Genomic DNA, 11,276 nt, shown 5'->3' with positions numbered 1-11,276 from the left:
GGCTTCCATGTGTAAATAAAGTCAAAATAATTATAGGAAAAGGAGCTTTAATGTCTTTAAAGTGTCCCTTTCAGTATATTACATTAGATTCCATTCATTTTATCTTTCAGACCTTGCACACATTTCCAATCATCTGATAAAAAACGCAACATTCCTCCATTAAATTGTATAATTTAAGTTTGAGTAGCAATTTTAACAGGCCCCCTTCTCACTATTTTCAGCTATAGCTTCGTCATTGTATTAAATCTGAGTTCCATTAAAGACTCCTAATGAAGGATATGAAAGCACTTGGGCGGGACTGCGCTGCATTTTTCTCAGTGTCTTGCTACTTTCATGGAAATGTCGAGAAGTTCCCCGGATTTTTTAATCAAACAAATTCACTCGTATGCTGCCAGATTATACATGATGAATATGTCATTACCTTTGAACCACATATCCTTAAATCTTGTACTTAATATTTGTTGACTTTTTGTTCAGTTCATAGGCCAGAGATCTCATTGGTCATCACTGAGTATCAAAAATGAGGACCAACAAAGAGACTTCTGTTCTTATCTGCCATATACAGTAGCTTTTATTGTTGTTGTTTCAAATCCCTGGAGCAACAATCTAAAAGAAGAGTTAAATACTGCCTGTGAGAGAATGATGCATTGATAGAAGTTTGTGTGCACTGTCATTTTACAATTGTAATGAAATAAACTGCCCTTATGCTGTTGTATGGATTGCACTGTTTTTTGTTCAAAAGGCTTCACACACTTGTTCTTTGCCTTTATTTCTTCATATGTCATATTGGATATGTTTAGTACAAGGAGAAACCTCATATCAATAGTTTGGTTTATAAAATGTCAGAAATAAACAAAAGTTAAACTTTCTAAGAGCCTAAAGTCATGCCTACAGACAGCCCAAACCCTATTTACTATTAGTGTTGAAAACCATCAAATTTTCCCATTTGACAGGCTAGAACCAGATACATTTTGGCAGTTTATCTTTTAAAACAATGTTCATAAACATTCTTCTTCTTGAAGATCAGGTAGTTGAATATTTTATTTATCATTAAATATAATCATTTAAGATTATTTATTATATATTATACCAAAAATAATGGTTTGAGTTTTCAGTTGCTAAATATTGAACAATTCCTAGATTAGTACAGCATTATAATTCAAAATAAATTCATATTATTCTTATTTTTCTGCAATATTTATATAACTGTTTCTGAACTTCTTTAATGGTTCTAATTGTATTATCTAAACGCCCTTGATTTATTGAAATGTTTCATATTAATATAAATTGTATTATTGCTTTATTAGCTGTATTGTTGTCTTTCACTTATTTTTCAATACAATTTGTGCCAACAGGACAGTAAAAGTACGCATGCGCAATAATGACAGCTAACTAGCGCAGCGCACTTCACCACAACAGCCAGCTGATACCAACCCTCCAGCCACAGTGGCATACGTTTCGGTTTCAGCTACACATTAACCGTCGCGACTTAAACCTACGTCCTATGTGAGAGACTGTATTAAGAGTAGTTCATACAAGTATGGCGGTTGTTCTTAAAAGCTCCAACGGCTCTTCGTCTGTGTAGTCGGCTAGGTAGCTAGCTAGTAAAAGTTGATAGCACTGAATAGCATCAACGCTAGCTAGCTAAGTTACAGCGAATTCCTACAAGCTGGCATCACAAAACCTCGTCGTCAGCCATGGGACAGATATTCACAAAGCTATGGAGGCTTTTTAATCATCAAGGTAAGAATGGTGGTGTGTCATTTATTATAATACTGTCGAAGAAATGGGTGCTAAGTGGGCTCGGTGGTCAGTGAAGGCCCCCTTTGGAAGACAGGACTGCTCCGTTCATAGGAGCCTGGGGAACAGCTTTATACACATGAGGCTTATTTTGTTATCATAATGACATTCGGTTTATATCTTGACACGTTGTACCTCTGCGTTTATTCTGTATAGATTGCGTTAATGTCATCGTTACATATTTTAGCTGGGGGAAGAGTGTCGTTTTCAGTTTTTGTTATATTATTTATGCTCTCCGGGGTTGGAGCGAAGGTTAGGTGACACTAAGTCGATTCCCATGATAGTGTTCTTGAATCAGTAAACAGTCGTTGCGAAACCTCTGTAACATGAGTCCGGACGTATGGTCCAGCGTTCGGCTCATCGGTATTGTGACTGGAGATAGCTACACAAACAGAGCACGCTGAAGTCGGCCACATCAGCAGAATGATCGGGCCAATGAGGATCAATGAATGACTTCAGAGTGAATCACATTTTGACTTTGTACTGCCACTGTGATCACATCACCTTATCAGTGTAGTGTCAGGAGTACAGGTAAGGTAACATCCATTTACACTAGGGATGTATGATACTGGATTTTTTTTATATCCGATATGCCGCTTTTTTAACCGTTTTTGCCGATTTCGATACTGATATATAGGCACGTTTTTTCCCACCTCATTGCAGAGAACATCAAGTCTCCCCTCTAGTGGAATTGATATCATGCCTACTCTTACTGTTGTGGCCCACTGGCAGATGCAGAAATCTTCTTTGAAATAAAACTGTAATATGCAGCAAGCTTTTTTTGGGAATCATCAAGCATTTAGGCATAATTAAAGCGTTGTTTTATCAGCGGAAAATGCTGATATGTTATTTTCAATCCATAATCGGCAGATACCGATAACGGACGTTAATATTGTGCATCCCTATTTTACACCTGGCTTGGTTTCTCTACACAAATTAATGTGTTTTTTACCATCTAGATTTAGTTTCCATTACTCAAAATATTGAAGATCCCACAAGACACTCATACCATAGGCATTCAGCTGTAAAAACATTCCTTAAACTAGGCCCATTGTCTATCCTCTAGATCCTGTAAATGCTCTTGTACAGTGACATCTGCACATTGAACTGAACATTGTGAGCTGTATTACAAGACAGACAAGTTTGTTTAGCCTTTAACATGCCCTACATTAGAGCTGAAAAACATAATTCAGAAGTCCATCAGGAGGTTGTGGGCTGTTGCTTGAACAAAACATTGGGCTGTGGGCTGTTATTTTTTTCCGGACATGGGTCTATCCACATATATCAGTGTCGGTGTGTATGTTTTCCAATATTTGCTGATATAAAAACTTTTCTTAGAGAACAATCAATGTTGAAGGCAGATTTTTTTGTTAAATCTCGCACGTTTTCCAGCAAAGCCAGTCCAGCTCCATAGTTAACAATACTCCCAGCGCTGTCTGCAGCACATCTGAGCAGAAGTTGGTCTGCACTGTAGAATTTCTTTATAAAAGTTATTTCTAAAGAAATCAGGCTTCTGAGTATCTTTGCATAGTAATATTGTGCACAATTCTTATAGTAATGTTATAGTAATCCTTTCCTCTCTTCTGTCTTTTTCCCTTTGTTGTTCGTCTTGTTCCCTTGTTACAAGTCTCAATAATCCTATATTACTCGAAGTCTAAAATAAATTGTTAGTTGCAAGCCTTCTAAACACTTTATTTCCTTATAAAATGTCCCACAACGAACCTTTGACTTTTTTCTGGCATAAACACAAGCAAAACCTGTTATAAGTTGTGTTTGCCATCTTGGTCTGGCTATTCACCAAGATCATCTCTGCTCTCGGCTCCATTTTGCTTCCACCCATCATGTCACTGGAGTCTGTGAGAGGCTTTTATTGTAACCCCTGGATCTAGCCCCAGCTTCACTGATTGATTCGTCCCATTGGAACACAGTGAGGAGGACATGTGATTACACTCTGGTTATTTGTATTCCAAACAGTTTAATGTCAAAACATTTCAAGGCAATCATAGCAAAGTCTTATTAGACATGGTGGTCACAGACTTGCTTCCACATGATCTTATGTTTGTTTGAAAGCTTTATGTTTCTGGACAAATTTTAAATATTGACAAACTAACTAGCTTTCATGTCTTATGATTACAGTTGAAAGAATTAGGCTATTCATCAAATAATTTAATGGAAATAAAAATTATAAGGATCAATTTTGACATCATTTCTAAAGAGAGAGAGCACCCAATATTTGGAAGTCCTTCTTATCAAATTAGACAATTTCCTGTTTTTTGTTGGCCTCTTTGATAGCAATCCGAGTATGTTTAAGTTTTGTTGTGTTGAACAGGTTACATCTGAAGTTACGATGGCTATTTTGACACAATTTTGTGAAATCTTTTAAACCAAATTCTAATAGAGAGAGTAATTGGTGTAATATTCATAAAAGAAAATAAGCCGTTTTTAGCAGACCTACTTCTGGTCTGGGAGGAAACACATACAGTTACTGTGGTACCCACATTCAAAGATGATACCAGTTTATTGACGTAGAGTGTATGCAACAGCTTTGCCTGCACCTGTGTGACCTTTTTATTTTATGCAAAAAAAATCCCAATGTTTTTTAGTTGCATCTGACCTCATAGCATTGCAGACTGTGTATTAAACTGCATTTTATGTCTACGCATGCAGGCGAAAGCTATGGTTTTGCTGAGAAAATATGAGACAAAGCAGTTTGTTTTGGTTCAGTTCAACATGGAGTCGCATGATTAAGGCTCACACTTATATTTGTAACTGCTTTCACTTCCTCAGATTATGTTTTTACGGTTTTAGTTTTTCTTGTGACAGCTGGATGCTTACTGTAAGTGGTAAATGTACAGCAGAGTTCACTCTGGTTGTGGGCGTTTTGTACTGTTTTGTATGTTGTTTTTTACCGAATCGTAAGATGTAAAACAGAAAAGCTTTGTAAACTTTTAAAGAGAGCGTGGTTTGAGCAAAAAGATCAAGTTGCATGAATCTACTAGAGCTGGTGAATAAATGTTTGTTTGCCAGCTCTTTATTATCTGTTCACAGTTCAGTGAACAGTATGGGGCACATCTTATGAATCATTTCATTTTGTTGAATTTATCTTCACTGTCTGAATCTGTTAAGGACTGGAATGAACTGCTGCCCATTTCTTTAATCCTATCTGTACATCTGTGATTCTGTTTCACATCTCTGTGGAAAAAAAGCGTGCTCTTGTCTGCACACACAAGTCTATACGTTTTTATATTTACATTTGGCTCTAAGGCATCGCAGAATGCAAAGCTTAAGAACCAGTCAGTCACAATAAAGCGGCTGATGGTGTGATTGTTAGGAAGTATCCCATCATTGAGATTCAAGGTGACATCTGTGGTTGTGTCTTTGGGCAATTCTATCCAAGTGAAATAATTTGCATGGCTGTACTAAGTGCTCCTTAAAAGAAGTTACTCACTTGTAACAAATATTTGAGGTCCTTTGCCACCCATATTGATTCACTTAATTACTTTTATCTGCAAGCTCACAAAGTCACAAAAGCGTTAAATGCCGGAAAGTATGTTTTTCAATCCACAACCCTTTAAGCTCTTATCAGCAAGAGCACACATACATACCTGGTGTGCATGCCTTTATGTATTTATTGTGTGTTTTGCTTTGCTTTTCTGTAGACCAGAAGATACATCTGATAAGCCCTACTTTAAAATGAGTGTAGGAACTGAGGGTAGAATGTGGGCCTGATCGCTTACTATCATGCTCTCTGTTTGAAAAAAGACTAGACTAGATTTTATTACAAACCAAATCTCCCCTGTTATTGTTTGTGATATTGAAGTAATAAACTACTAATCTCTCCCCCAGAGAACCAACGTGAAACATGAACATAAATGAACAAGTCTGAAACAAAACTGTAACGCACAGGTATATAACAGCTGTTTCCCCTGTAGGGCCTCGTATAGCCAAGGCTCCCGTAAGGGGATGTCCCACATTGCGTCAGTTGTGGGGCCCTAGTCTGTGGCCGCATACTCCTCAATGTCAGGAATACAAACTAAAAATAATTTGCCAATTCGCGAGACCCGACTTAGATAAAGATCAGAATAATAAGAAGGACCTACATTTTCCGGTGTGCAGTGTCATGTCAATCTCCCGGATAAGAGACCAGGGTGATGTGTATTACTTACAAATCTGTAGGTTTAAATGGAAAAAAAAAACCCATGCAAACTGCAGAAGTCAGTTCCCCGCCGTGGGAGATTGCCTTCTGAACTCTTTGAGTTTTTCCTTGTATTGAGATCGCTGTCTTTTCTTGGATTGTATGCTGTCGGTGGCCGCTCCAAGCTCAGCATCTCCGCTCCGGTCCTGCCGTCTCCCCACCGTCTGCCAGGCGGACAGGAGTTGGACCTCCTCCCGATCTGGATCAGCAGTAGATTTCACCAAGTTAACTTCCAATCCTCGTGATGCCATGTCCCTCGTCGCTTCTGAAGCATCCTGGCTTTCAAAACTTTCTTGGCTTCGGCATATTCAGAGCGTCTTCTCATCACCTCAGAAGGGAAGTCATGGTCAACATAGATGCGGACATTGTCAAAGAACACTCCTTTTTTCTGCCATGGCCGTCAGAGAACCTCTTCTTTTGTCCGCTACCTCCTGCACTTTATCACAATGGGCCGGGGCTTTGTATTCGGATCACTGGGCTTTGGTGCCAGGGCTCGGTGGGCTCGCTCGATACCAAGGTCTTTGTCAACAGGAAGGTCGAGGGCGTTTTTCAGGAAATTGTCCAGAAAAATCAACCATATCAGTGCCTTCTTTTCTTCTTACAAAGCTCTCAATGCCATATTACCCCTCTAGAACATTGCGCTCCCAGGATGCAGGCCTGCTTGTGGTACCTAAAGTCTCTAAGAGTAGTGTTGGAGGTAGAGCCTTCAATTACCAGGCCCCCCTCCTCTGGAACAATCTAACAGTCAAGGTCCGGGAGGCAGACACCCTCTCTTCTTTTAAGAGTAGACTTAAAACTTTCCTCTTTGATAAAGCTTATAGTTAGGGCTGGCTCAGGCTTGGACTAGCCCAGAGTTATGCTGCTATAGGTTAAGACTGCCGGGGGGATCTGACACACCAAGCTCCTCTCTCTCTCTCTCTCTCTCTCTCTCTCTCTCTCTCTCTCTCTCTCTCTCTCTGTTTATCTGTCTCTCTCTCTCTCTCTCTCTCTCTCTCTCTCTCTCTCTCCCTGTCATATTAATGCAGCTCATTAACTCTGTATCTTCTGGTCCCATTAACATTACTTACCATATATCTTCCCGGGAGTTCTTGTGCTTGTCTTGTAGCTCCTGGGGATCGTTGCCACACTAGTGTACCACTATTATTGGCATTGTAACCATAATTATGTGTTAGCTATTGTTGTTCATGTAACAAGGACATATGTTGTTGTTCATGTAACAAGGACATATGTTGTTGTTCATGTAACAAGGACATATGTTGTTGTTGCTCTCTTTGCCTGTCTCTATCCTGCATCTCCTTCTATCCCATTTTCGGCCCATCCAGTCGAGGCAGATGGCTGTTCAACATGAGTCTGCTCGAGGTTTCTGCCTGTTAAAAGGACATTTTTCCTTGCCCATGTGCCGAATATTGCTAAGTGCTACTCATGGTGATTCATGTTGGGCCTCTCTTTAAATAACATAACAAAGAGTCGGTGTAGACCTGCTCTTTTGTAAAGTGTCTTGAGATTACTCTGGTTATGATTTGGCGCTACAAATAAAATCTGATTTGATTTTGATTTGAATATGGCAAAAATAATAAGCAGCGCTTCGATCCTGTCCTTGTACTTACCAAAGGACATCTTGTCACTTTGGTGTACCCACAGCGAAACAGCAATTCGGCCCATTTGTCACATCTTGTTCATCTTTTTCATACGTACAGCCGCTTTGTATGTGTAAGAAAGATGTATGCAGTCTCCACAGCTGCTGCCGGCCTCAGTCCGATTGTACAAGCTTCCTTAAGACCACCCACTAAGTCATCTGTCGCTGTGAAAGTGCACTGTTCACAGCACCACAATGTCTCAGTTATGCCTGATTCGTGAAGCAGCCACACAATTCGGTACTGAAGAATAATGCCGAACACAAAAGGCCCGTTGTTTGAATCGCTCAATGCAGTTCCACATCAAAAGACATCTTTAAAACAGATTACTTGGCAGAGTTTACATAAGAGTCATACATCAGTCAGTCACCAGCACTTAGCCCACATATTGATGTCACTGTTTGCTCTGTGAATTCTTTGTAAAGTGTCTTTTTATTGCCTTTCAGAGCACAAAGTTATTATTGTGGGGCTGGACAATGCTGGCAAGACCACCATTCTTTACCAGTTGTAAGTATCCAAACTTTCTAATGTATGTGTTCACAATTGTATCCATCAATATAATGTATAATAAAAGGATGAAGGTCTTATGTGAACGTTTATTTTATCAGCCACAACCTAAAAATATTTTATTTCCTATGTTGTATGTTACAGTTCAATGAATGAGGTGGTTCACACCTCTCCGACAATTGGGAGCAACGTGGAGGAGATTGTGGTCAACAACACTCACTTCCTGATGTGGGACATCGGGGGCCAGGAGTCTCTTAGGTCATCTTGGAATACATATTACACAAACACAGAGGTAACAGCAGGTTATGTTGTCTCACTGCTTTTCAAAAAGATTGTTTTGCTTCTTTTAGCATCCAACTGAAATAGTTACAACTAGATCAGTACATCATTTTTAGAGCCATATAGAGTTTCAGTTAATATGTTGGCGTTTAAGGAATTTAGAAACCGCGGCCCCACTGTGTGGCGCTCTGTCTAAAGTCTGGCAAGTTGATTTGCAGAATATTTTTGTATTTATTGTCTATTGTTTCTCTCTTCTTTCTTTATCAGTTTGTCATTGTGGTGGTTGACAGCACAGACAGAGAAAGGATCTCAGTGACCAAAGAGGAACTCTACAGAATGCTAGCACATGAAGTGAGTATCAGGAAAAAAGTGATGACTTGTATTGGAATTTAATAAATGTCTAATGTTTCTGTCACTAATTAATGTGAAAAGTAAAAATGCCATACAGTTAATCATCTTTTTAGATATAATGTTAAATTCGATGTATAAGACGCACATTTAATACCTTTTTTTTGCGTCCTATATACCGGTGCGACCAATATACCAGTAGAAAATGCAGAGAGAGGTGTGTTATTGTGTGTTATTCGTCACGGACATGCGCCGTCATGATCGCCAGTGCAGCCGCCATACTCAATACAACGTTACATTAGGCTGAGCTCAACTACCGCACCACCGGCGAAAACAGATGGTCGGCTATAATTTGAATTTGAATGAGTTTTGAATGTGTTTCATATATAAATAGATTGAAATAGTATTGACAATACTTGTATATAAGGTTTTATCAATAAATAGCTATAGAAAACCCCGAAACAGACTGAGACTTATGTTCAGGTGGGACTCATATTCTGGATTTTACAGTAAATGTTGAAGGTCTTGTTTTAGACAAATATCATGTCATGCCAATACCAAAAACAGAAAATATCTTTAACTAAGAGTCATGTGAAACTAAAGTTAAGAACACCTGAGCCAATTAGAATTGACTACCAACTGACAGCAAGTGTATCACCAAGGTCGGAGGTTCGATCCCCAGCTCCCTCAGGCTACATGTCGAAGTGTCCTTGGGCAAGACACTGAACCCCAAATTGCTCCAGGTGGCATAGCCAACAGGTATGAATGTGATATCTGATTGACAGTTAGGCACTTTACATGGCAGCCTCTGCCATCAGTGTGTGAATGGGTGAATGTGATATGTAGTGTGAAAGCAGCTTTGAGTGGTCGCAAAGACTAGAAAAGTGCTATATAAGTACAGTCCATTTACCATTTTCCATTTAATGTATACATTCGTAGCCATATGTGATCACTTACAGAGCTGTAAGAAAAAAAAAACTATGTCAAATTGTAGGCATACAAGTCCACTAATGCTGTTCTTTAATGTCTATAGAAGAACATGCTCAAATGTTGCTTCAAAAAACAGCATGCAAAGTTCCTTTGAGTCATTTTGCATAAAACAAATGAAATCTCACAGTTTGCATAAATAAAACAAACACCAGATGCAAGTAAAGCTAAACGACATGCATCTTTATACTGGCCCACTTTTGCAAACACTTGACTGTACTTCACTGTACATCTGAGATCTTAATCTCTTCTGATATTGATTTTTCTAATTAACATGAGAGTAAAACTGAACTCTAAACTGTATTTATTTAGCACGTCAAACACAATACAGTGTTAAGAAAATGTACAAACAAAACAGCTTTATAGCCTAAACTATGGTTGGTTAACACAAACACTTAAATTAATGTACTATTGTTTTATAACTCAAAGCCTTGTGAAGCCCCATGTGAATATACCTTACATTCCTGATACATGGGATATATTTTTTGTGTCTTTGAATGCATCTACATTTATTCTCTTCTTATCTGCTCTGCAGGATTTAAGAAAGGCAGGACTGCTGATCTTTGCCAACAAGCAGGATGTGAATGGTTGCATGTCTGTGGCCGAGATCTCCCAGAGCCTCCAGCTTACCTCCGTCAAAGATCACCAGTGGCACATCCAGGCCTGCTGCGCCCTCACTGGGGAGGGGTGAGAACTGCATTTACTACTCTCTCTCCATATTAGACTGTAAAGATAAAACTTACTGGTGCCCTCACACCACTGTTTTGTTCTTGTAAAGTATACAGACTGAGCTTTAACCTTAATGCCTGTCCATCTGCGTCTGTCCCTCCCTCCTCCACATCCCCATTCCTCTGCATCATCTCGTTTAACTCCAGGTTGTGCCAGGGTCTCGAGTGGATGATGTCACGGCTGCGCATGAGATGATGACCTTTGACTTTTATCCGGAGTGCGCCCTTGCTCTTTGTTTTTTTGCCTCCAGACATGACCTTGAAACAAGGGTGAGGGGGTGAGGTCATTTGATGGACGGCCGCTCTCCTGTTTCCTGTGATGCTGACGTGGGCAGGCCGCTGCCGGGACGTTATATTCTTCTGTCGTAATTTATTTTACAAAAGACCTCTGAACAAATGACGTGAACTTTTCAGAAGGACTCTGGACAACAACAAAAAAAGACTCAAATTTATTTAAAACTGAAATTTCTTGCACGGTTTTCTTTACAGCAAACACAGAAGTCAGCAAAGCGTCTGACTTGGAACTGTACTTGGACTTCTTCTTCAGTTGTGTGTGAGTCTAGCCCACCGTGGCCTTGCAGTATTGCCGGACTGGCTGTGGCGGTTTTTATTACCCCCCCCTGTGTGTACAGTCCAGTATTCTCTTTTAACGTGGTGCCTGCAGCAGAATGTTCAAGCGATGATGGTTGATACTGACTGAAACGTGCAGACGGGAGGGCTAAATCACAATATCTCCTCCTCCTTTCAGTCATTATGAATAATCAGTGAAATAAAGTGTTTTTATCTGTTTCAGGTGAA

At 39.5% G+C, this 11,276-nt stretch overlaps 1 protein-coding gene across 1 annotated transcript; it reads left to right on the top strand.

Annotated features, from left to right (window-relative positions):
• Positions 1 to 1,417: 1,417 nt before the first annotated feature.
• arl5a (ADP-ribosylation factor-like 5A) lies at positions 1,418 to 11,276 on the top strand. Its single transcript, XM_069663150.1, has 6 exons — positions 1,418 to 1,743; positions 8,076 to 8,136; positions 8,281 to 8,428; positions 8,683 to 8,766; positions 10,286 to 10,437; positions 10,626 to 11,276. The coding sequence occupies exons 1-6, from the start codon at positions 1,698 to 1,700 to the stop codon at positions 10,672 to 10,674; spliced, it is 540 nt and encodes a 179-aa protein (XP_069519251.1). The 5' UTR covers positions 1,418 to 1,697; the 3' UTR covers positions 10,675 to 11,276.

This window comes from Semicossyphus pulcher, unplaced genomic scaffold (genome assembly GCF_022749685.1).
Source record: "Semicossyphus pulcher isolate SPU_LCO1_2020_fin unplaced genomic scaffold, fSemPul1.0.p SCAF_15, whole genome shotgun sequence".
Taxonomy (NCBI): domain Eukaryota; kingdom Metazoa; phylum Chordata; class Actinopteri; order Labriformes; family Labridae; genus Semicossyphus; species Semicossyphus pulcher.
This window is presented reverse-complemented; position numbering and strand designations above follow the sequence as displayed.

Bases quoted from the DNA above. Each gene is read 5' to 3' on its own strand.
- arl5a (XM_069663150.1), top strand. From the start codon at position 1,698: ATGGGACAGATATTCACAAAGCTATGGAGGCTTTTTAATCATCAAG. The intron at 8,767-10,285 runs GTGAGTATCAGG...TCTGCTCTGCAG, and splicing joins ACAGAATGCTAGCACATGAA to GATTTAAGAAAGGCAGGACT. The intron at 10,438-10,625 runs GTGAGAACTGCA...GTTTAACTCCAG, and splicing joins TGCGCCCTCACTGGGGAGGG to GTTGTGCCAGGGTCTCGAGT.